This window comes from Octopus sinensis, linkage group LG16, assembly GCF_006345805.1.
Source record: "Octopus sinensis linkage group LG16, ASM634580v1, whole genome shotgun sequence".
NCBI lineage: Eukaryota > Metazoa > Mollusca > Cephalopoda > Octopoda > Octopodidae > Octopus > Octopus sinensis.
This window is the reverse complement of record NC_043012.1, coordinates 55,097,040-55,123,875: the sequence shown is the minus strand read 5'-3', so window position 1 is coordinate 55,123,875 and position 26,836 is coordinate 55,097,040. Positions and strand designations below refer to the sequence as shown.

The 26,836-nt window shown below is 37.3% G+C and overlaps 1 protein-coding gene and 1 long non-coding RNA gene across 2 annotated transcripts in view; one reads left to right on the top strand and one right to left on the bottom strand.

Moving 5' to 3' along the window:
- Nucleotides 1–26,836, top strand: part of LOC115220398 (RUN domain-containing protein 1) — a 110,780-nt gene that overhangs the window by 77,207 nt on the left and 6,737 nt on the right. The window contains exons 5-15 of the mRNA XM_029790520.2: nucleotides 676–783; nucleotides 2,213–2,322; nucleotides 4,092–4,134; nucleotides 5,634–5,724; nucleotides 8,542–8,603; nucleotides 9,454–9,534; nucleotides 12,013–12,152; nucleotides 17,630–17,738; nucleotides 19,918–20,013; nucleotides 21,644–21,754; nucleotides 26,558–26,748. Coding sequence (XP_029646380.1) covers nucleotides 676–783; nucleotides 2,213–2,322; nucleotides 4,092–4,134; nucleotides 5,634–5,724; nucleotides 8,542–8,603; nucleotides 9,454–9,534; nucleotides 12,013–12,152; nucleotides 17,630–17,738; nucleotides 19,918–20,013; nucleotides 21,644–21,754; nucleotides 26,558–26,748 — 1,142 coding nt within the window. The remainder of the gene's footprint in view (nucleotides 1–675; nucleotides 784–2,212; nucleotides 2,323–4,091; nucleotides 4,135–5,633; nucleotides 5,725–8,541; nucleotides 8,604–9,453; nucleotides 9,535–12,012; nucleotides 12,153–17,629; nucleotides 17,739–19,917; nucleotides 20,014–21,643; nucleotides 21,755–26,557; nucleotides 26,749–26,836) is intronic.
- Nucleotides 306–22,218, bottom strand: LOC118766589. Its single transcript, XR_005002533.1, has 3 exons — nucleotides 22,120–22,218; nucleotides 13,465–13,471; nucleotides 306–316 (listed from the first exon to the last, which is right to left on the bottom strand). It is a non-coding gene; the product is annotated as an uncharacterized LOC118766589 (long non-coding RNA).

The following is a 26,836-nucleotide window of genomic DNA, read 5'->3' as shown; positions in this document are numbered from 1 at the left end:
CTAGTATCGATCTATTGCATTTCAATCTGTTTTAGGGTTAGGGGTGGGGGGAAGGGTATCTTTTTTTCTTCACAAATGTAAATAAACCCAATCTGTTTCTTAAACAAGGGACATATTCATACGGCACAGAATGTTTTCACCTCAATAGACGTCATTGATTGGTTGAAATTGTAGAAATTGAAGAAAAAAACAACAAATATCTTACAAACTATAGAATTTTATCAATAAAGCCAAGAGAAAAAGATGTTTTATAAACACATTCTATCAGTATACGAAGTTTAAAAGTGTTTAGTTACATGGAAATTATTTTAAAAAACTGCAGTTCAAACCGAAAAGATCCCATAACTGGAGCCTGGGCAACTCTCCAACTGGCTAGCTCCTGTTCTGCTGTCCAACCCATGCCAACATAGAAAGCACATTAAATGATTATAATGAATGCTTTATCGTTCCACACAATACATAGTACTTATGCATTCTATCACAACCAATGCATGACAGCAAACACTATCAATGTAATATACTCACCACGTCTCTCTACATGAAAAGATTAGTCCTGTAACTAAGGGAGAGAAATTTACTGGTTACAGGTGTATATTTTATTCTGTCACTTGTTATGGAATATTTCCCCCCTTTTTTTTTTCTCTCTTACCTGTTTCTTTTTCTTGCACATTTTAGAATGACAATGAGCGGGGAATTAAAATAAATGAACAGCGGGAAAAACAGAAAGAATTAATCAATCAACTGAAAATGCAGCTGGAAGACTTGGAGTTATACGCATATAAAGTAAGTTGTAAACACCAACAAGGCATGCAGTTAGGGCTTATATTTTCCGTGTGTGTATGCAGTTTAGCAGTGGTGATCATTATATGGCTAACACTCTTTTTAGCAATAAGAGATCTGGCATTGATTGAATGTAGTGGTAGATTTGAGATCAATGTGAACAGACAAAGGCGCAGGAGTGGCTGTGTGGTAAGTAGCTCGCTTATCATCAGGATGGTCTAAGATGCTTTTAACATAGTGGACCATGCCAAAAGTAAACAAAGCACCAAGTGATGATGTTAAATTGGATTAAATCTACCACCTAAATGGACTTCTACACAGTTTCTATCTACATCTATCCAATTTCATTCACAAAGGTTAAGATGACCTAAGGCTGTGTTTGGAGACACTTGTCTAAGATACCTTGGAGTAGAATCAAACTTGTAACACCTTTATTGCAAAGTAGATTTCTTGGGATAAGACCGGCAGTAATGTTTCATATTTTGACATAAATTATAAACCCTGCATACACGCATATTTGTCTGTTAGTTACATTCGTAACTGTTAAAATATAGAAATAGTTATTGAATTATAATAAAGTTATCGAGAGTCCTGATGATTGGGGTTGCAGTTAAGACGTATTTCTATAAAAGACTAAGTGTCTAGGGAATGTTAAACGCACCTCATGAAACACATATACAAGGGAAATTTAGAACTGATAGAGTAAATATTAAAATATGATTCTATGATATGGTGTGATGTGTATTAGGATTTAATGACTTGCATGGGGACTTCTATCTCAAAATAACATATATATATATAATTTTACGTGCCGGTGGCACGTAAAAAGCACCATCCGATCATGGCCGATGCCAGCCTCGCCTGGCCCCCATGCCGGTGGCACGTAAAAAGCACCCACTACACTCACGGAGTGGTTGGTGTTAGGAAGGGCATCCAGCCGTAGAAACATTGCCAGATCAGACTGGGCCTGGTGCAGCCTTCTGGCTTCCCAGACCCCAGTTGAACCGTCCAACCCATGCTAGCATGGAAAGTGGACGCTAAATGATGATGATGATATATACTCCCTGAGTCCTATGGAAGGTTTGGTAGGAACTTATAGTTTATTGGTTGCCTAGTAGTTCATGCTACCTGGGGTAGCTCATGAATTTATCTCCCCCAAGCCTGGACACACTTATACAGCAAACCCCAAAATACTGCTCCATTAAAATGTTGCTCAGGGTGGGTTGACCCCTTGTTCCCTCCTTTTCCTCCTCCTAGCTATGCTACTATGTCTGCCAGCTGTGTGGCACAAAGGAAACAATACCCCAATCTGTAGTGATACAACAGTACTGATATTACTAATAAAGATAGTTGATGTAGAGCTGGACTAATTGATATCAGTTGTTACATTTTCTATTATTATTGCTAACTCTTAACCATTTTCTTCCCAAAGAATGGTGAAGCTGGACTCCCGACTAGTCAGATGATGGAGAAGCAACGAATACTTATTGACCAACTCAAGAACAAACTGGACTTAAAGCTAGAGAATTTTGACCACTTAAGGTAAGGAAAAATTTCTTTGTTCTCAACTTTACAATAATTTTCATTATACTGAAATGGTCGTTTAACCCTAAGTAGGCCTTGATTGAGCAGACCTATGATCAAAAACATTTTTGTCATGACCATCTTGTCATTTTTTGCCAGGTATAGTGTATCCCTATCTACATAATCCAGAATGTTCTTCCATTTTTTAACACTGTACAGTGTGATTTGAGGGGTATTTTTCTGTTATTTCTAGAAGGTCTATTGACCGTATAAAGATCCTTGTAAGAGCCAGTGTCAACTTAAGGATACCTCTCTGTTTTCACGACTTGTGACTTTCCAAACTTGAAGCCAGTATAGTTGCCAATTTTCCTATTGAACAAAGCAAACAATGTTGTTTACAATGATAGTATTTAATTGAATAGTTTGAATCTTAGAAGTTCTAAATTTAATGCCAGTCACTTTACAGTGTACTAAGTGCTTTTTACACAGAGAATACTGATATTTCTTTTTAGAACATGAACTAGTATCTATATATGTATGCAATAAATCTTTCAGTTCCCTGAACCTGTCTATAAATCATCCTAGCAGTTTTGTTTGTTTGTTTGTTCCTTCATAAGGGCCAGTTTCTCAGTTTCCTTGGTGTATAGGTTCCCCACACGGAGAGGACGCCGGTCCGTCGCATTTCACAGTGTCTCCACTTGCTTGTTTCTCTAACTCCATAGTCTTTTCAAATGGTTAATAATGTGTGCGCACGCCACTACTACACACATTGGAAAGCATTGTACAACCAAGCACTAAAGAAGATCTTTCCTTCTCCATGAAACAAAGCTGTTCCCACTGGATGTCAACCCAGTATTTCTAAGCTACAGACCGAGTGATTTGTTGTAAGGTTATCTCCCTAGACAGAGGTGGTTGGATGGAACTTACACTCGCTTCCTTATGAGAGCTCAAAATCTCTCGTGGAAGCGTCATCCAACCAATGTACAAATATATGGGAAATTACCACCTGTATCATCTCTTGTGAAAGGTAGAAGAGTCTAGTTTGCTGGACATTGTTGTAGAGCTGAAAACGAGGTAATTTCTCCTCTTCTCCTCTGGAAGCCATCTGCTTGCAATACCAGAGTGCGCACACTCTCCTACTCTGATGTAATCTTCAGGGGTACAGGCATCCAGCAACAGGACCTCCATAATGCTATGATGGACCATGAAGTCTGGCGTAGCATAGTAAATTCCATTGTCTCGACCACGGTCGAACAATGATGATGATGATGTTTCTCTAACAGTGCAACAACTTGCTTTTTGATTAATTACACTGATCTCCAAATCCATTCACTTCCTCCCTATATTCAGTCAACTATATATATATGCCAGCGTTACCTTTACAGCAAGATTTTTTTTAAAGACTTTCACTTTGAACAATTTATGAAGGTATGTGCATGGTTAACAAATATTTTTAATGGCAGCATAGCAACAGGTAATAACCTTGTTATCCCTATTTTCAAACACTCATTAACCCTTTGAACCTTCAAGTATGCGTTAGTAGGCCTGATTTCATTTGACTATAAACACTAAAAGACCCATAACTGAGAAACCACTTAGATTTGTGCTTACAGCTCACTGACTGGTGGAGGAAACATTATTTTCTGTGGTAAACATAAAACCATGTAGCAGACCAATTTTGCATCTTCCAGGGCTACAGCCCAGTGAAACCATGCCCACTAAAGTCTACTCTTGGTTTCAAAGTGCTAAAGACAATGTTTTATTAATCTTTGTGTTTCTTTTTTCAGTTCAGATCAACTGAAAGAAATTGTAGACAATGCCATTGGGCAGGTAAGTCAATTGAAACCTTTTGGTTAACTATATTTCTAATACATTATGTATCCCTATTAGTTATTTTGTTTTTAAATAAATAAATGCTTTGGAGCGATTTAGTAAAAATAACTAACTTGATTATTATCAAGCTCATATTTGGAATATAATTGAATAAAAAGATTCTCCTATATAATTTTATAACGAACAGTCTCTCTTCAAGGAAATTTTATGTAAATTTCCACACAAATTATGAACTGTTCTTGTAATGCCCTCATCTCATGTCCCTGTAGCAAGTAAAAGAAGTTATTATTATCATTATTGAGTGAGAGAGCAGTGCATGCCATCAAAGTGACACTGGGGTAAAATATACAAAGCCCAGTATACCCATCATGACTACCTGTCTGATAAGGGTACACTAGGCACATGCATCACAATCATATGTGTGCGACATGGTGATCTCATATCAAGATAAACAGCACATGACCTTGCAGGTGAGGCCCAGTTAGAATTTTCTTCTGATCGAGTAGCCCAACCCGCTCAAAAGGTCCTTGAATAAGGCTTGTTTAAGGATGTTGAACAAAACACCCATGTTTCCAGAGGTGAATTATTCAAACCCCGAAGACTTCCTCTCAACACATGGCTATGATGCTCCCCCACTACTTCTGCTCATGATCAGAGATGCACATATCGTCAGCCACTAAGGGACATGCTCAACTGGTCATGGTCTAACAACTGACAGGCAAATCTGTGGTATTGAGCAGAACATTTGTACACCAAGACAAAACAATGTACATGATAACACTTCCAATCAGTTAAGATCAGAAGCCATGCGAGCCACTGCCTGGTACTGCATCTGAGCAGAATATTTGCTGTATTTTATCTTTTATACCAAGACAAAACAATGTACATGATAACACTTCCAATCAGTTAAGATCAGAAGCCATGAGAGCCACTGTCTGGTACTGCATCAGGGTATTTATTATTATTATTATTATTATTATTATTATTATTCAAGGTGTTGATCTGGCAGAATCATTAGCATGCTGGCCGCAATGTTTAGTAGTATTTTGTCTGCCACTACATTCTGAGCTCAGATTCCGCTGTGGTCAACTTTGCCTTTCATCCTTTCAGGGTCAGTGAAATAAGTTGCACACTGGGGTTGATGTAATCAACTTGCCCCCCTCCACCAAATTGCAGGTTTTGTGCCTATAACAGAAAGGGTTGTTATTATCATTAGACAGTGAGCAAGAAGAATGGTTTTGCACAGTGGACAAAATGCTTAGTGGCATTTTGTCTATCTTTACAATCTGAATTCAAATTCCATCAAGATCAGTTTTGCCTTTCATCCTTTTGGGGTCGGCAAAATAAATACCACTTGAGCACTGGGGGTTGATGTACTCAGCTATATCCCCTACCCACCCACAAAATTTCAAGTCTTATGCTTATAGCAGAAATGATTATTATTATTATTATTGTTGTTGTTGTTATGTAAAACTGTTTGTATCTTGTTTCTTTAGATTGTTAATCCTGCTAAAGTGAAAGGGAAACTTGTTGACCAGCTCAAAACACAGATTACAGATTTAGAAAGATTTATTCAGTTTTTGCAAGGTAAGTTAGCAATTCTTTTCTGTTTTTGGGTTTTTTTTTGCCCTTTAATAAAAATAGACCCAACAGTTACAATTCTCAAATGCATATAAAATACATAGAATAAACACTGCATTTCAAATTGCGCTTGAGTGTGTCTATATTTAGCATGTATGTATATGAATGTCTGTCTGTCTGTCTCTGGTACATGTAGATTTCCTTTATTCATCATGTTGTCACTTGAACGAACATGCATGAATGAGAAACCCAGAAGAGCATCAGAGTAAATAATCAGCTTTAGATATGAACATGTGTGTCTGTGGGTGTGTGAGAGAGAGAGAGAGAGAGAGAGTGAAGGAGAAGGGGAGATTTGTGAGATGTTGAGAAATTTTTATGGAAAAAATAACCCAAGGAATTTCTTCACAAACCAAGTTACCCAATTAATCAAAAGCATTTTGTCTTAATTTGAGACTTTCTTAGGGCTGGATTTTCTACGGGGACCATGCCCTTGCTTACCCCCAACCTCAGTTTCTTGACATGAGTGGTCTCGAGGCCAAGGCCTCTGCAATGATTTTTAAGAAATGTGGTGGAAAACTAGCTCAAGAAGGCAGGGACGCTACTCCCTGAAACCCCTTTCGGAGCCCCCCTTCCCAATGTTGTGCAAAAGTAAGGTAGACTGAGGAAAAAGTGGAGGGGACAAGTGGAGGAGGAGAGTGGGAGGGTTGGTTTGAAAAAGGAGAATGCCCAAAACCAGGCGAGATGGTGTGAGGGCAGTTGCTATGGCATTGAGGTAAATCCAGCCAACCTCCATTAAATGGGTACCAAACCAGGATTTAAAACACTGGATGATGATGATTCTGTCTTAATTTGAAGCAGTATGTCTAGGAATGAGTTATCTTATGCGTTCATTTTTTTTGTGTATATATATATATATATATATATATATATATATATATATACATACATAAGTCTGGTAGGATATGATTTGAATTCTATCACTAGCAAGCTGAGCAACCACTGTAGAAGCGTCCTTGTCTAGTTGAAGAAGGTAGTGATAAATCACTTCAGATCCTTCCTAAAACTTTGTGTAAGAATGTGTACGTACACACACTCCCAGATGCATGTGTGAATAAGAAGTTTATTTTGCAATCACATAGTTTTGGCCACCCATATCCAGCCAAAATATTCTACTTATTTTAAGTTCAGACTGGCCAGATCCAGCCTGTCACACCTATCCTACAATGTTATTCTCAAAATAAACAATTACATCATTTGAAAACTCAAGGCTATGAGATAATGCATAATTAATTCAAAGCAATGTGAATAGACAAGCGTTACATTTGACAGAGTAATCTGAATGCTAAAGGGTTAATTCCACAGCATGACACTTGGGTAGACATCTGCTCTTGCCTTGTGCCAATCAAAATCTAGTAAATGGACTTAATTTGCTGAAACAGAAGCCCAAGACAGCCAAAATCACATGGTCTTGTAGTTCCAGCATCATTAGCAGATGATTATCTCCCACTAGTGATGATATAAACACAAGTGCTTATATGCACCACAAGTCCACGTGAGATGTTCTCTCATGGCAAATAACACAGTATTTTGTATTCTAACTCAACGTTCACTTTTAAGTAGAGATAAATATTACCTTCTGGTATTAATGCTGCTTTTGTTGCTATCAATTATGTTTTGATAAGCCCACTGGCTATTTGTGACACCAATATCAGATTAGACACTGGAATTTTATATATATATATATATATATATATTATGATAATAATAATAATAATAATAATAATAATAATAATAATAATAATAATAATAATTTGAGGGAATATTATTCCAAACTTACAGGGAAAATGCAATTTAGAAATACTAAATCAAATTTCACAAAATATAATATATATATAATATATATATATATATATATAATATATATATACATACATACATATATATATACATATATATATATATATAGCTAACAGAGAAATTGCCATGTCTAGCCACAGACATCTGCCATTGACAAAACCAACCAAGGCCGAAATCACATGAGGTGACAACAATGGATGATTATCTCCCACTAGCGATAAAAACATGGGTGTTTATATGCACCACAAGTTCACATGAAAGGTTAACCTCTGCTTTCCATGCTGGTATGTGTTAGACAGTTTGACTGGAACTGGCAAACTGAAGAGCTACACCAGGCTTCAGTCAGGTTTGGCATAGTTTCCATGGCTGGATGCCCTTCCTGATGCCAACCACTCTAAGAGTGTAATGGTGCTTTTCACACACCACCAGCAGGGATGCTATTTACATTACACTGGAAATGGCCACAACTACGCTTTCACAGATAAATATATATATATATATATATATATATATATAGTTAATCCAAACACAAAAACACAAAATTACAAGGACGTGGAACAAGTATAGTGTTACTGGATACTCAGGAAAGGAAAGAAAGGAGGATTTAACGTTTCGAGTGGATCTCTTCATCAGAAACATAGGAAAAGGAAAGATCCAAGGAAGGGAAGACGGAGGGAAAAAATCGCCAACGATACACATGCAGTCATATTTATATATATATATATATATATATATATATATATATAAACCAGTAGGATTCAGCCTCTCACACCTGCACCACAATGTCAGTCTGAAAATAAATTATCAAATCATCAAAATGTCTAAGCTACAAGGTAATGCTTGATTAATTTGAAATAATGTCAATATATGAACATTACATTTGATAGAATAGTCTGAATGCTAAAAAGTTAAATGTAACCTTATGTAACAGATATTTTTTTTCTTATTTGCCCTACCTTCCTGTAGGGGAAGCTACAAGCCCAGGTCCTCTAGGAAAGGAACGGTGTACATGTTCTGTACATAGCAAGGTAAGCATTCTCTCTTTTTGCCTGTAGTCTTCTCCCTACCCTTCATTTTCTTTTCCTCTTCATCCCCCTCCCCCCTCACTATTCTATCTGTCTGTGAAGTAAAGATTTTTTTTTTAACATTTCAGTGCTGTTTTTCTTCATATTTATTAACATTATAAATTTTTATCATTTAATGTAAATAAGAAAAAAATGTTTATTTATAATTGAAACAACCAACATTTGTTATTTCACATCTACCAACAATAAAATTAATTTAAAAACTCTTTTATAACAGAAACAATCTTACACACTTTTCCTTTCAATATTAATTAAGATATATTCCACCCATGCCGGTGGCACGTAAAAAGCACCATCCGAACGTGGCCAATGCCAGCACCACCTTCACTGGCTTCCATGCCGGTGGCATGTAAAAAGCACCAGCTGATCATGGCTGTTGCCAGCCCCCTCTGGCTCCTGTGCCGGTGGCACGTAAAAAGCACCCACTACACTCACGGAGTGGTTGGTGTTAGGAAGGGCATCCAGCTGTAGAAAGACTGCCTGATCAGACTGGAGACTGGTGCAACCACCTGGCTTCCCAGACCCTGGTCGAACCGTCCAACCCATGCTAGCATCGAAAACGGACGTTAAATGATGATGATGATTTCTTTCTTTCCTTATAGTTAAAAAATACTCATAATTCACAGTTTGCATGTTACTCCACTACACTTTGTTTCCAAGACTGAAAATAAAGACTTTGACACCAGCTTCTTAAAATAGTTCTGAGGATATTTTTGAGAACTACAGACTTTAAATTGTCATAACTTAAATAAATATGACTACCATTTTGAATGTAAATCTAATCTCTTTGCAGACATTTTCTTCTGTTGATATGAAAGATTCTGCTCAAAGTTCAAACCACAAGCGGGGATTGTCTGATAACGCTACTACAGAAGTAAGTTGCTTTCCATTATAAAATTATTTCATTGTTATGTTTGTGTGTATACACACACACACACACACACACACACATGCACATATGCATAAATATATGTAGGCACAAGCACCAATCAGGTAAGTTTTTGTATTAGTCCCACTGCATAGTACCTTCAGCAGGTGTCTCTTTCTATAGCCCTAGGCCAACCAAAACCTTGAGTGGATTTTGTAGATGGAAACTGAGAAAAGCCTGTTATGTGTGTGTGTGTGTATGTATGTGTATTACTGTCTCCTTGGCATGACTTCATGTGATAGTTGTAAACAAGTGCCACAGGTTTCCTTCTTTTCCAGTTTTCTGTGGAAGCATATCTGGCAACGGGGATGCATTGCCTGTCATGGTCGGATCAGTTCTTATTCAGAGATTAATCCACTCACAGATTGGTCAGAGAACCATGTCTTCACCCATATGTTTCATTTGGGGCTTGGTTTCTGTGGTCGAATGCCCTTCAAATCACCATCCACTAGATGTATATTTTATCATGGTAACAGCACAAGAGAGCCTGTCATGTTTTCAACAAGACTATAATGTCCCCTTGACTCTGCTAACCACACTACAAAGTGTACAGGATGTGTTTTTGTCATGGCACCAGCACTAGTGAGCTTACTATTAACCTTGTAATATTAAGGAGTCATTACAACTTTATTGTATTTGTTCACACAGATGTAAAATGGCCAAGGGAGTGAACTGCAGAGTAATGAGAGCACAGATTAAGATATGTGAATGAAAGGAACAGTGTGCGTGTATATACATGGGCGATTTGGAACCAGCATAGCTAAGTGGGTGGGGTTAAGAAGTTTGTATGAAATACCAAGTTACCATTTGTGGTATCTTGGGCAAGTGTTGTTTACCATAGCCTTGTGTCCATCCAAGCCTCAAAAAACTTCCACACAGTTTCCACCAGAACCAGTAGGCCTGGTTCTGACTTAACCAAACTAACAACCCCTTTGGTTGTCAAGCCTACATTTTTGCTCTTGATAGATTATAATTGCCAAAACTACGTGAGAGCAAGACTTAATTGCTATTCTCAAGTGCACACAACTTTGCCGTTCTCACAATGTCAGATTTAGAGGCAAACTTTACAAGCTACCATTTAGGCCCTCACAATCTTCAGAGAACTCAGAATAATTGTCATATGCATTTTCAATCTTTTAAAAATCATCTAGTATAATGTTTTAACAAGGAGCTGCCGAGTTTTATATAGCTTAGGGTCTCACCAACTCTTAATACAGTACTGCTTTAATTCTTCCTTCGGAGGAGGTTAATGGAAATAAGTACCTGATCTATCCTAAAGTTAACTGATATGAGAAATAATTATTATTGATATTAAAGCTGGCAGAATCATAAGCATGTTGGGCAAAATGCTTAGTGACATTTCACCTGTCTTTATGTTCTGAGTTCAAATTTTGCCAAAGTTCACTTTGCCTTTTATCCTTTCAGGGTTGATAAAATAGTACCAGTTGAGTACGGGGGAGGGGGTTGTAATTGACTTACTCCTCCCCCAAACTTGCTGGCCTTGTGCTAAAATTTAAAACTGATATTAAAGAGCAATGAAAGGCAGCAAGCTGGTAAAATTGTTGGCACTTAAAAACTAATACTTAGTGGCATTTTTTCCGACTCATTAAGTCAGAGTTCAAATTCTGCCTTTCATTCAAATTTGCCATTCATCCTTTCAGGGTTACTATAAGTACCAGTTAAGTACAGGAGTCAATCTAATTGAATTTCCCCTCCCCTCAAAAGTGCTGGCCTTGTGCCAAAATGGATTGGCTGTATTTGTTGTGGCTCTTTATGTCCAGATCTCAAATCCAGCCAAGATTAGCTTCCTGCTTCATTCCTCAAGGGTTGATAAAGTCCCAGTTAAATCCTGGTGTTGAATTAATCGATCAACATTCCCCTATCTCTTACAAAAAGAGAAACAATTGCCTCGTGCCTATGTTGAAAACAAGTTGGTAGAATCAGTAGAGCTTCACAGTTAATACCTTGTGGTATTTCTTACAGCTCTTTACTTTCTGAATCCAAATCCCACTGATGTCAACTTTGCCTTTCATCATTTTAGGGGACACGGGTGAGTGGATGATAAAATACTCAACTAGAGTAATGGGACCAATGGTTTTGACTTAATCCTCACCTCCACTCAAAATTGTTGGCCTTGTACCTAAACCAAAGCTATTATTATTAAAAGACAGTGACTTGGCAGAACCATTAGTATGCCAGACAAAATGGTAAAGAGCATTTCATCTGTTTTAACATTCTAAGCTCAAATTCCACTAAGGTCCAACTTTGCCTTTCATCCTTTCAGGGTCGCTAAAATAATTATCAATCAAGTACTGGAGTTTGTGTGATCGGCTTCCCCCTCCCCTCAAAAACTGCTGATCCTGTGCCAAAATTTGAAACCACTATTATTGAAATTATTATTGTTTATTTATTCTTATTTGACAGAATCTACGCCAGACAACATTAACTTTAATGAAGAAAGCATTAGCTTTACTACAAGTCTTTGCTATCACTCAGTTAGGATGTGGCACCCAGGAATTTCAGAAGAATCTATTGAAACGGACAACCAAAGGAAACCATTGGGGGTAAGTAAGGTTCAACAGATTGCACAGGTTTAGCCTTATTTGGTGCATAAAAATAATTATTAATAATTTTGATGTTGATTGTCTCCCTCTTCAACAATGTAACAGCTTAATTACAAGTTCTTTTAAACCAGTCTAACTATTGAGTTGTCCAGAAAGTTTGTGCTGATTTATAGTAGCTAACCTTTCGACTTATTTTAGAACACAGTTGAGTACATAAAATAGGATTTGACTACACCTGCATTTAGAGCACAGTTAAAGCTATCTTTTTGTGGAAGAAGGTTTATGTTCCGATAACCTGTGTTAATTCTGTAACCCTTTAAAATGGAAGATAAGAAAGTTCATTTTCGGCACCTGATGCTTTGGGAACCAGACAAAAATTGCTGCAGCCCGGCTGGGATGTGTTACCCCACCCTCCATATTCACCAGATATTGCTCCTTCAGATTTCCACTTATTCAGGTCTCCACAGAATAGTCTAAAAATTTCAATTCTTTGGATGACATAAAAAAATACCTTGATGAATTCTTTGCCATGAAACCACCTGAATTCTGGGAAGAGGGTATTTTCAAGTTAAAGGAAAGATGGAGACGCATTATGCAACAAAATGGTTCATATTTGGTTGATTAAAAATGTAATGGCAAGTATTTATTGACCTTTTTCTTTCCTTTAAAAATCGGCACGAACTCATACTCGCTGCATCTTCCTGACAAAACACGGATTTTCAGAAAAATGGCCAGCTAAGACTTTAACTTTCCTACGAATTATATTCAAACTCGTTGCTTCGAGGTTCGCCCGCCCTCCCTCCCATCCCCTCCTCCAATACCGGACGTTTCTACACCAATACCCCCCGAGTATACCCCCACTTGCACCTCTATGTAGGGTTTATTTGATCATATAGCGCAGCGCCACCTCGACTGGCTTCCGTGCCGGTGGCACGTAAAATGCACCAATCCGACCATGGCCGTTGCCAGCCTCGCCTGGCATCTGTGCGGGTGGCACGTAAAAAGCACCCACTACACTCACGGAGTGGTTGGCGTTAGGAAGGGCATCCAGCTGTAGAAACATTGCCAGATAAGACTGGAGCCTGATGCAGCCTTCTGGCTTCCCAGATTCCCCGGTCGAACCGTCCAACCCATGCTAGCATGGAGAACGGTCGTTAAACGATGATGATGATGATGATGATACCTTGAACTATATTTTCACAATAGTTAGAAATTTCGTTAAGACAGACATTTTCTTTGTCATTTTGTTTTATTTTTTTTGACAAACTAATGAAGTCACTGAAAATGTTAGAAGTCGTTTATTTTATCTAACCAAACATCTGTTCAAACACTGATACATAGATTGTTAAAATCTCTTATTAATAATTCTATGATTGATTATTTTGATCCATAAAGGTCAAAAGCACTGCCCCTTCTCCTCCTCTTCTTCAATCTAACTTGCAAAAACATATTCAATGTTTGAAGTTCTGGTCAAAGTTCTGGGTATGCAGCTGGTCACATACCTGTTTCTTTTCTAAATCACCTCCATTAATTATCAAATTAATATTAGCATCATCATGATGCCCAAAGCTAGTAGTAATATCCATTGGTTCCTCTTCCAGCCTTCCTTTAACTATTAAACTCTTGTACTGCTTTCTCTATGTAAATCTCCCTGTCCTATTAAAAACTAGAGATTTTTTAATGAAAAATGCTGTTATTCTTGTATAAAATTCATAGAAAAATGTTTCGTAAATTTGGATGGAATTTGGTGATAATTTGGTTGTTGGTGCGGGAGTGTGATTTTTGTCCATTGTCATGTGACAATTACCTGTCCAGATAGGTTGGATTCAGGCAAGTTGCTGACAGGTAATATGTTCACATATATTTAAAAGATGTTGATTCTTGCACATCAATTTCTTTGTTACACAGCTAAATTTGTGCTTCATTAGCTTGTAAATTGTAAACTACACAACTCGCATCAGAAAAAAAAATATATTCCAAACTATGCTTTCATTTTCATTGATATAATGAAGTGGGCATTGCTTTGTTGACACTCATTTCTAGTGGTGTCATTGTCCATCTTGACAAATATTTCTTGAGAGAAAATACTCAACAAGCTCTGCTTCTAACTTCAATGTTTTTGTAGGGACCATGTCACTAACAAAAGCGTTAGTGCAATAATCAACTACATGATCCTCCACTCCTGCTTAGAATCTCCTTTGCCATTAACAATCCAAATATATATATTTCTTTCTTACCCACAAGGGGCTAGACATAGAGGGGACAAACAAAGACAGGCAAACGGATTAAGTCAATTACATCGACCCCAGTGCGTAACTAATACTTAATTTATCGACCCCAAAAGGATGAAAGGCAAAGTCGACCTCAGCAGAATTTGAACTCACAATGTAACGGCAGACGAAATACCGTGAAGCATTTCGCCCGACGTGCTAACATTTCTGCCAGCTCGCCAATCCAAATATATATATATATAAATATATATATATATATATATATATATATGTATATATGTATATATGTATATATATATATATATATATATATATATATGTATATATATGTATATATATATATATATATATATATATATATATAACCTTTGCACTTGATTTTTTAATGTTTTTTTCCCCCATACTTTTGTGAGTTGGTTTAGGCAAACACTATCTGAGAGAGATCTTCTTTAAGTATTAGAAATAGCTGAAGAAATTTCTTTAGCTGCTATTTCTAATGAGTTCAGTATGTGGCAAAGTAATTTATTTTACTAAGCCCTTATATATATGTAATATTTTGAATTCGCCTAAAATGGTCCCTTTACATACTGAATACTTGGTGAAATTGATTAATAATTAATTAATTTTACCCTCAATTGTTGAAATTATAATTCATCTCTCTCTGTTAAATGCTGCGGTTTTCACCGTTAATACATGGTGTTTGTCAATTTTAACCCACGCTGGTGGAAAGGGGAGAGCAGAAATTCTTCGCTTGCATATTCGAATTTGATAGCACTTTTAGTTCGAGCAGAATTCTAGAGGTGATTAGAAGCCGAAAGAGTATGCTCCCGACTTTCAGTGTTCCCAAATCCGATTCAAGGAATTCTGAGCTGACGAAAGAAATGTCGAATTGACTAATCTAGAAACATACGTTCTCAAATAACCTTTGCACTTGATTTTTTAATGTTTTTTTCCCCCATACTTTTGTGAGTTGGTTTAGGCAAACACTATCTGAGAGAGATCTTCTTTAAGTATTAGAAATAGCTGAAGAAATTTCTTTAGCTGCTATTTCTAATGAGTTCAGTATGTGGCAAAGTAATTTATTTTACTAAGCCCTTATATATAATGTAATATTTTGAATTCGCCTAAAATGGTCCCTTTACATACTGAATACTTGGTGAAATTGATTAATAATTAATTAATTTTACCCTCAATTGTTGATATATAAATATATATATATATATATATATATATATATATATATATATATATGGCTGTGTGGTTAAGATATTTGCTTCCCAACCACATGCTTTCAGGTTCAGTCCTACTGCTTAACATTTTTAGCTAGTGTCTTCTATGATAGCCCTGGGTCTACCAAAGCCTTGTGAGTGGATTTGATTGATGAAAACAGAGTAGTCTGTCATACACACACCCATGCGCATATGTGTGTGATGGTGAGTATTCTTTTACTTGTTTCAGTCATTTGACAGTGGCCATGCTGGAGCACCACCTTGAAGGGTTTTAGTTGAACAAGTCAACCCCAGGACTTTTTTTTTTAAATCTTGTACTTATTCTATCAGGCTCTTTTGCTGAGCTGCTAAGTTACAGCGACATAAACACATCAACACTGGCTGTCAAGCAACAAACACAGACACAAAGACACACACACACATCTATATATATATATATATATATATATATGACAGGATTCTATCAGTTTCCATCTACTAAATCCACACACAAGGCTTTGGTCAGCCTAAGGCTATTGTAGAAGACACTTGCCCAAGGCACCATGCAGTGGGACTGAGCCCAGGACCATGTGGCTGGGAAGCAAGCTTCTTACCACACAGCCACACCTGTTGTGTATGTTTGTGTCTCTTTGTCATGACATTGACAGACAGTTGTCAATGAGTATCACTGTCATACAAGCTGAATCATTCATCTTCAATATTCAATATAAAAATGCCTTGGCAATGTTACCTTGCTTGGAAATAGGTGAGGGTTAGCATCAGCAAGGATGTAGAAAATCTGCCTCAAATTCCATCCAAGCCATGCAAGCATGGAAAATTGGGCTTTAAAACAATGACGATTGTGATTATATAAATTCTAGTCAGAACCTCTTCAATTACAGGTGTGTATACATAACACTAAAATATCTCTGATTATCTCGTAATCCAATTCACTTTCTCTAATTAAATCATGCTTTTCCTGTCACTAATTTCTATTCCACTAAATTTCAAAAGTGCAGAGCCTCAAGTTGTGTTACCCACAGAGGATATCAATGTGATTTCACCATTTTTTTTTTTAGCCCAAATAGTTTCATGCAAAAAAGTGGAAATGATAATGTTTATGTACTTGCACATGTTTATGCACATATATAAATGACAGGTTTCTAGGTAGTTTCTCTGTACCAATTCCATTCACAAGGCATTGGTCTGCTGAAGGCTACAGTAGAAGACACTTGTCCAAGATGCTGTGCTGTGAGAATGAACCAGAGACCTGGTGGTTACAAAGCAAACTTCTTAACTGCACAATAAACTGAATTAATTGGCCATCACCTTTTCTACAAAAGCTTTGAAAGATATCATTAACAGCTTACCAACCACATGGTTCCAGGTTCATTCCCACTGCGTGGCACCTTGGGCAGGTGTCTTCTACTATAGCCTCGGGCCAACCAAAGCCTTGTGAGTGGATTTGGTAGACGGAAACTGAAAGGAGCCAGTCATATATATGTCTATATATATATATATATCTATATATATATGTATATGTTTGTGTGTATATGTTTGTCCCCCCCAACATCGCTTGACAATCGAGGGTAGTGTGTTTACATCCCCGTAACTTAGCAGTTCGGCAAAAGAAACTGATAGAATAAGTACTAGGCTTCCAAAGAATAAGTCCTGGGGTCAATTTGCTTGACTAAAGGCAGTGCTCCAGCATGGCCGCAGTCAAAATGACTGAAACAAGTAAAAGAGAAAAATAAAAGAGATATTTTGCCCAGATAAGTAGCACCGGCATATCCAAAGACCAAGTGTTCAGCAGAATTACTTCACTGGCCAACAACACTTCTGTTTTACTAAAATTAAATTAGTTGTTCAATAATTCCTTATCACTTTGGGAATGATTCTTTTTTTTTTTTTTAAATTCTCTATTCCAGTCTTTTCTTCTGTCATTGTTGTTATTTTAAGGACCCATAATTACAGCCCCAGCAATTTGATGACAGCATGTAATTAAATGTAAGAGGTGTTTCTGTTTGGTTCGTTTCAGAGACCTTCGTGCTCAGTTAGAAATCAGTATCAACAAAGTGTTGAAAGTGGCAGCTGAGGAGGAAATCCTGATCCCTAACAGCAGTGATTTTGACAGTGAAAGTGATGAGGTAAGGACCTACATAGACCAACACCACTACCACCGCCATCACCATTACCACCACCATCACTACTACCACCGCCATCACCACTACCACCACCATCACTACTACCACCGCCATCACTACAACCACCGCCATCACTACTACCACCGCCATCACCACTACCACCACCATCACTACTACCACCGCCATCACTACAACCACCACCATCACTACTACCACCGCTATCACCACTACCACCACCATCACTACTACCACCACCATCACTACTACCACTGCCATCACTACTACCACCACCACCATCACTACAACCACTGCCATCACCACTACCACTGCCATCACTACTACCACCACCATCACTACTACCACTGCCATCACCTCACATTCTTCATTATTTAGGGTCACTGCTGCTATTACTACTACTACTACTACTATGACTACTACATATGAGCTCTGCCAGTACTGTATTTAATCCTTTAGCACAGTGGTGCTCAATCAAGAATCCTCATAACCTTTGAGGGTCCATACATGATTTTGTTGTTAAAATTTATGTGCAGTAGATCAGTTCTACTTCTGTGATACACTAAATATTTTAGCAGTTTTTTTTATTCAATTCCTAATAATATTTAATTATGAAAATACATATAATGGGATTTTTTTAAACTTCAAATGGCCATGGGAGGTTCCGCTGAAGAATCAAAGGGTTCACAGGCAAAAAAAAAAATGGCTGAGAACTATTGCTTGAGCACTTAAACTGACCATATCCAGCTATTCAATCTGTTTTATGCTCAAACTAGCTAGATCTGGCCTCTCGCACCTACCCTACAATATCATTTTGAAAATCCTGCCGCAGTCAGCTTTGCCGTTTATCCTTTAGGGTAGGACAAGGAATTGACAAAATAAAATACAAATCAGGCTGACAGAATTTTGGACAGGATGCCTTGTAGTATTTTTTTTTCGGTTCTTTGCACACTGAGTTCAAATGCTGCCGAGGCCTACTTGGGTGATAGACTTACAATTTTATCTGGTTTAAAACCACTGCCTTGCCTTTGGGTACCTTTAATGGAAGAATCCATTCTATTGCAATGATATGAATTAGGTCTTCTATTGAGAATACACAGAGGTGATGCTGCTAACATACAGAGGTGACTTTTGGTTGCCAAAGCAAACAACTGTAAAAATCAAGACCATATAATTGGTGTAGGGTACATATATGTAGGGGACTGTCTTCCCAGCTGTCTTTTATAAAATGAAATATTTATGTGAAAATCTGATTTGTTATTTGCAATCATTTATAGACTTTAAGTAGGCATCACATACTTAACATCAGTGTTTCTCAACTAGGGTCTGTATGACCCTTAGGGATCTGTATAAGATTTACTTTTGTTAAAATTTATGCGGCATAAATTGCTTACATTTCTACAATACAATAAATATTTTAACAATATTTTTTTTAATACAATTCCTAATAGTATTTAATTATAAAAATATGATGTGATTTTTCAAACATCGAATGACTGTGAGGGTTCATCTGAGTAAAATAGGAATCAAGGGGTCCATAGATAAAAAAAAATGGTTGAGAACCCCTGATCTACATTCATGCATGCATGAAATGCCACTTATCAGGAATAGATACTGTATCATCTGGATATGATATCAGATAGCAATACCTGTGACATGTCTGAAGGAAGATTTATGTCTTCTCTACTTCACAAGCTAAATACTAGCCTTTTAAGAAAACAAAGCTGCCCTCATTTCAATGAGTGCTTCTTGAAATACATCCTAACCATAAAACCTACTTTCTCCAAAAATATATGTAAATTGTTGCCCTATCAAACCCACTGGAAAAATAGATATAAAGTAAGGAAAATGAAGTTGCTCTTGTTTTGCCCAGGGCAGTCTTCACTGACCAGGCTTATAATCAAAAGGCATTCCAGTGGTGACTACCACATTTTTTAGGCACATTTTTTTAAAGATAGTAGGGTATTATTTGAGGGAGATATGACTAATATGTCTAGCAAATTCAATGACCATGTCGAGGTTCACTCAATGATTACCCAGGGGATGAAGAATACTTATGTGTATGGATTTTAAGTTCTTTTGCAAAACATGCAATAAAAAAATTGATTGTTTTTTTTCATCTTGGTTTTGAAATGTTAACCAGTTACTGTTGTTCTTTATATTACAGGATCCATTACCCCAAAGTAGTCCAGCTGTGACTCAAGCAGTTCGTAGGGAGCTAGCAATGTCTATTCGTGATTTAATGCAGCACGGGTTAGTTGAGGTAAGCAACCACTGTTATCATGGTGTTAAACACCAGATCAAATCATTGACATTATGTTTTCACATTGATAAAGGAGCAGAGGTCAAGGCAACCAGAGTTGATCCAAATCAGCAATATTCACTCTATAAAGTCTGCAAGTTTAAATGATCTTCTGTAATATGGAAAGACAAGCATACTGGTGTGCTAAGCTTTTATCATGCTAGAGTTTCTTAGTGTCTGTCTCCTTAAGTTTTGAGTTAAAATCCTGTCAAAACCAACTTAGTCTTTCATCCTTCTGGGGTTGATAAAATATAATACCAGTCAAGACCCTGGGCCAATATAATCAACTGCTGCTGTGTACGAACATGCACTTATCATCATCATCATCATTTAGCGTCCATTTTCCATTCTGGTACGGGCTGGAAGGTTTGACCAGAGCTGGTAAGCCGGAGAGCTGCACCAAGTTCCAGTCAGATTTGGTTTGGTTTTTACAGCTGGATGCCCTTTCTGATGCCAACCACTTTATAGTGTGTACTGGGTGCTTTTAATGTGCCACCGGTTATTTTACTTACGATGGTTTTTGCTCAGGGGCAGCATCAGCACAGGTGCCTCTTACATGGCACCAGCACCCATGAGCCTGCAAGATTAAATGATGATGATGATGATGATGCCTTTTACTTCTTATGGAGCATAGGCCATCGATGATTTTTCTTCTCTTCCTGATGATTATTCTAAAATAATACGAAATAAAATAACATGTTGCTATGTTTCTCTATATATACACTCCTGAAAACTAGTCTGAGAAGGCATCATCATCATTTTAATGTCTATTTTCCACGCTTGAATGGATCACACAACTTTTTTAAGTAGATTTTCTACAATTGGTTGCCCTTCCTGTCACCAAGCCTCATTTGCTTCTAAAACTAGGTAATATTATTTCCCTATGGCCTGACAGGTTTTTCATGGAAGGTTGGAAACAAACAACACCACTTGTACAACAGTGACACTCATTTTTACAACCATTGTGCAATGTCAAGAAAAAAGATATAAATACACACAGACAGAAGCACATATATGATGGGCTTCTTTCAGTTTTTGTGTCTACCAAATTCACTTACAAGGTTTTGATTAGCCCAGATCTATAGTAAAAGACACTTGCCCAGGATGCCACACGGTTGCATTGAACCCAAAACCATGTGGTTAGGAAGTGAACTTCTCAAATACATATGTACCTCTCCCTATCTTGTCCATGTCTTTAGTTACTATTTAACCAGCAATTATTGGTAAGGGTTGATTTTTTTCTCCTCATTTCTACATAATAATCCTTTCTACTATAGGCATACGACATGGAATTTTGTGGGACGGGGGCTAATTGATTACAGTGACCCCAGTGCACAGCTGATTGTTATTTTATCAACCCCAGGAAGATAAATGACAATGTCAACCTCAGCAGAATTTGAACTCAACTAAGTAATTTCTTGAGAGTGTGGAAGACGATTTGCAAATGAATAAAGGTGGGAACAGAGGGTATTTCACTGAGTGGTGGCTAATACGAGTGGAGGTGGGCTATGTTAAAAATAATTATCATTTTTATCTCATTTTGTTTGGTAAAATATTAATGGTTGTTTCACTTTCCATTTTTCTTATACAGCTTGGTCAAAGCAACAGTCTTGTGACATGGGGCTGTTTTCCAAACAGGTCATCTGGCACCACCAAATTGATGCATGCATGGGATCTCCTACTAAAGTTCTATGAAATGAAGGTTTGTACCGAAGAACAAATATTTTGTTTTGAAGAACCTTTTGATTCTGCATTTATTCAGAGCAGCTTTTTGTTTTTCTTTTACAATGATATAAGGGGGCATTACATTGAAATATGGACATTTTCCCAGATGTAAAGAGCCTATGTAATAATGTAAGGAGCATTTATACTGAGCACTGATGTATAAGACCCTGTGTGCTGTATATTGATGTAAGAGGCCTTGCTCTGATTTAAGATGTTTTTACACTGATGTAACTTATATACTAAATGTAAGAAGCCTTTAACCCTTTAGCATTTAAACCAGCCATATCCGGCCTAAATATTCTACCTATCTCATGTTCAAACTTGCTAGATTTTGCCTCTCACACCATCGAAATCCCAAAGCTATGAAATAATGCATGATTAATTGAAAGCAATGTGAATGCATAACCATTTCATTTGGCAGATTAATCTGAATGCGAAAGGGTTAAACTGATGTAAAGGCCTGTATGTCAAACACACCCATTTTTTTAATTAAAAGCTATTTTCAGTCAATTATGTAATTAAATATTCTGCTGTAAAAAGTTAAACCAATAATATTTTCTAAAGATATAAACAAATATTTAGTAAGTATAGGTGTAGGAGTGGCTGTACGATAAGCTAAGCTATAGGCGTAAGAGTGGCTGTGTGGTAAGTAGCTTGCATACCAACCACATGGTTCCAGGTTCAATCCTACTGTGTGGCACCTTTGGCAAGTGTCTTCTACTATAGCCTCGGGCCGACCAAAGCCTTGTGAGTGGATTTGGTAGACGGAAACTGAAAGAAGCTCATCATATATATATATAAATATACATGTGTGTGTGTTTCCCCAACATTGCTTGACAATCGATGCTGGTGTGTTTACGTCCCTGTAACTTGGCAGTTCAGCAAAAGACACCGATAGAATAAGTACTCGGCTTACAAAGAATAAGCTCTGGGGTCGATTTGTTTGACTAAAGGTGGTGCTCCAGCATGACTGCAGTCAGACGACTGAAACAAGTAAAAGAATAAAAGTAAAAGAATGTTTATAACATGAGAAACTTAGTGATATATAATGATATTGAAATATTGATTTTGTTGGCATAGTTATTGACCTGTCTCTGTCAGCTCTATTTGAGAGGACATTTCACACAGAGGTGACCAATGGAGGACTTAGAAGTTATCTGTAGATTTTTCATCACTCCAAATATATAGATATGGGGCAGGGCGTACCTGCGTGATTAAAGACATTTACTTCCAAACCTTGTGGTTCCAGGTTCAGTCCTACAACATGGCACCTTGGGTAAATGTCTTCTACTATTGTTCTTGGTTGACTAAAGCCTTGTGTGTGGATGTCATAGACAGAAACTTAAAGATGCACATCGTATATATAATATATGTGTATATGTGTGTGGAGGTGGGTTTTTATCTCCCTCTCTTGACATCACATGATGGTTGTAAATGAATGTCATCATCATGTAAGAAGCGTCGTTTTCTTCCAGTCTTCTGTAAAAACATGTCTGGTCATGAGGAAATATTACGTTGCTTGGAAACAAGTAAAGGTTGGTGACAGGAAGGGCACCCAGCTCTAGAAAATCTGCCTCAACAACAAATTCCTTCCAATCCGTGCATGCATGGAAAAGTGGACATTAAAACAATGATGAGGATGTCTGGTGTGATGGACATGGTCAAATTTAATCATTTGGTTTACCTTTTAGCTCTCAGCATCCTTGAGGCAAACTTTCAAGCTGTACAACTTAAAACGAATACATCTTCCTCCATTTTAAAGGTAGCAGTGTGTATAGTGTGGCTCATTTGGCTGCTATGCAAGCACTTGTTCTGGCTTTTACTCTTTTACTTGTTTCAGTCATTTGACTGCGGCCATGCTGGAGCACCACTTTTAGTCGAGCAAATCGACCCCAGGACTTATACTTTGTAAGCTGAGTACTTATTCTATCGGTGTCTTTTGCCGAACTGCCGAGTTACTGGGACGTAAACGCACCAGCATCAGTTGTCAAGCGATGTTGGGGGGACAAACACACACACATATATATATACATATACAACAAAATTAGAGAATGGAGAAACATACTTAAATCAATAAAACATCAACTATCAGATGATACCCAATCAATACTTTAATACACCATTACATATCAGTAAAGGCATTATACAAAATATACAGTCAGAGTAAATAGACAAAGAGATATAAGTAAAAAATTTCAAATATAATATGTAATTAAATCAAATCTGACAGCTATTTGGGCAGTCATACCTCATTTAACCTTAAATGAGGTATGACTGCCCTCACTGCCGAAACAGCTGTCAGATTTGATTTAATTACATATTATATTTGAAATTTTTTACTTATATCTCTTTGTCTATTTACTCTGACTGTATATTTTGTATAATGCCTTTACTGATATGTAATGGTGTATTAAAGTATTGATTGGGTATCATCTGATAGTTGATGTCTTATTGATTTAAGTATGTTTCTCCATTCTCTAATTTTGTAGTATTAATTTACGGTAATATTATTACCTTTACCCATATAATACAATAGATGAACTGATTGTTTGACAATTTTTAACATCTATGTATTAGTCTTGTTGGGTACCTATCTGGCAGTATATTGGATATATATTATCCCATGGTGGGTTGAATTTTCAACCCCTATCTCATTTTATATACATATACATATATACGACGGGCTTCTTTCAGTTTCCATCTACCAAATCCACACACAAGGCTTTGGTTGGCCCGAGGCTACAGTAGAAGACACTTGCCCAAAGTGCCATGCAGTGGGACTGAACCCAGAACCATGTGGTTAGTAAGCAAGCTACTTACCACACAGCCACTCCTATGCCTACATTCTTTACATCCTAAGTTGAAATTCTACCAGAGTCAACTTTGGTATTTATCCCTCGAGGGTCAAAAAAATAAAGTACAAGTCAAGTACTGGGGTCAGTGTGATTGATTAATTCCTCCCTCAAAATTGTGCTTTAAGGAATAAGACACCTAAAGACAATCTGAAACCAAACTGATGGAAACATAGTTTTGGTGTAAATATTGATTTCAAATTTTGGCACAAAACCAACAATTTTGTTAGAGGGAGTAAGTTGATTACCATTGCCTGCAGCAATCAACTGGTACTTATTTTATCAAACCTGTAAGGATAAAAGGCAAAGTGGACTGCAGGAGAATTTGAACTCAGAACATAAAGACAGACAAAGTGCTGCTAAGCATTTTGCCCAGGGTGCTAATGATTATGCCAGCTCACCACTTGTGTCTTTTATTTGTTTCAGTCATCAGACTGTGCCCATGCTGGGGCACCAGCTGGAAAATTTTTTAGTTGAATGAATCAAACCCAGTGATTTTTTTTTTTAAGTCTGGTACTTATCCTATCAGTCTCTTTTACCAAACAGATAAGTTACAGGGTCATAAGTCAACACTGGTTGTCAAGCAGTGATGGGGGACGAACACAGACACAAAGACACACACACACGCATATATGAATATATATATATATATATATATATATATATATATATATATGACAGGCTTCTTTCAGTTCCATCTACCAAATCCACTCACAAGACTTTGGTCAACCCGAGGCTATAGTAAAAGACACCATGTGAGTGGGAAGCAAACTGCTTACCACACAGCCACACCTGTGCATTAAAAAACTATTTTGACATAAGTGATCTGAAAAACTATTTTCAGATGACTTACGTAATAAGATATTCTTCTGTAAAAAGTTAAGCCAATTATATTTATAAAAATATAAACACACATTTAGTATGGTCATAAAATAGTACCAGTCAAATTCTGTGGTGTATATGTGTTGCAGGAGGAAGGATCTAACTGGCTACAGCTTTGCCTAAAATGTGTAGCCTTGGGCTCGTAATAGAATTTTGTATTTCAAGTAACTGTTATTACTGACTCTCTTTTAATATTTTAATATGTTTGTTATTATTTCTTTTATTCTTGTAATTAAGGCAGCACACCAACCCAAATGCTTTACATTCTGAGTCCAAATGCTGTTGCAGTCAACTTTGCCTTTCATCCTTCCAGGTTCATTAAAATAAGTCCCAGTTAAACACTGGGGTTGATGTAATCGATTTCGCCCTTTCCCCAAAACTGTTGGCCTTGTGCCACCAGCTGGTAGGGCATTTACCACACCAGACAAAATGCATAGTGGCATTTCTCCTGGCTTTTAATGTTCTGAGCTCAAATTCCACTGAGGTCAACTTTGCCTTTCATCCTTTCAAGGTTGATAAAATATGTACCAGTCATATACTGGTGTTGATGTAATCGACTACCCCCATCCTGCCAAAATTTCAGGCCTTATGCTTATAATAGAAAAGATTGATATATATATATATATATATATAGGTGTAGGAGTGGCTGTGTGGTAAGTAGCTTGCATACCAACCACATGGTTCCGGGTTCAGTCCCACTGCATGGCACCTTGGGCAAGTGACTTCTACTATAGCCTCGGGCCAACCAAAGCCTTGTGAGTGGATTTGGTAGACGGAAACTGAAAGAAGCCTGTCGTATATATGTGTGTGTGTGTGTGTTTGTGTGTCTGCGTTTGTCCCCCCAACATCGCTTGACAACCGATGCTGGTGTGTTTATGTCCCCATAACTTAGCGGTTCGGCAACAGAGACCGATAGAATAAGTACTAGGCTTACAAAGAATAAGTCCTGGGGTCGATTTGCTCGTCTAAAGGCGGTGCTCCAGCATGGCCAGTCACATGACTGAAACAAGTAAAAAGTATATATATTTTTTTTCTCTATTCACCAGCATGGTAAAGAATATAATGAATCTCCGGCACGAAAGCTGTCACAATCCTTCCATTTAGACATTGTGGGCGGCAAACCCATCACAGCAAAACAAACGCTTCTTGGAGCCATTGATACCATTATTCAGTCACACACACCTTTGAAACGGTCAGAGGATTCACATTTCAAAGCATTCATCTGTTTGGCATTAAAGTACGTAAAGTTACTACTTTTCTTTCTATTTTTTCATTTTTTTTTGGGGGGGGGGGTTGTCCCCTGTTTATTATTTTCTACTAATTGT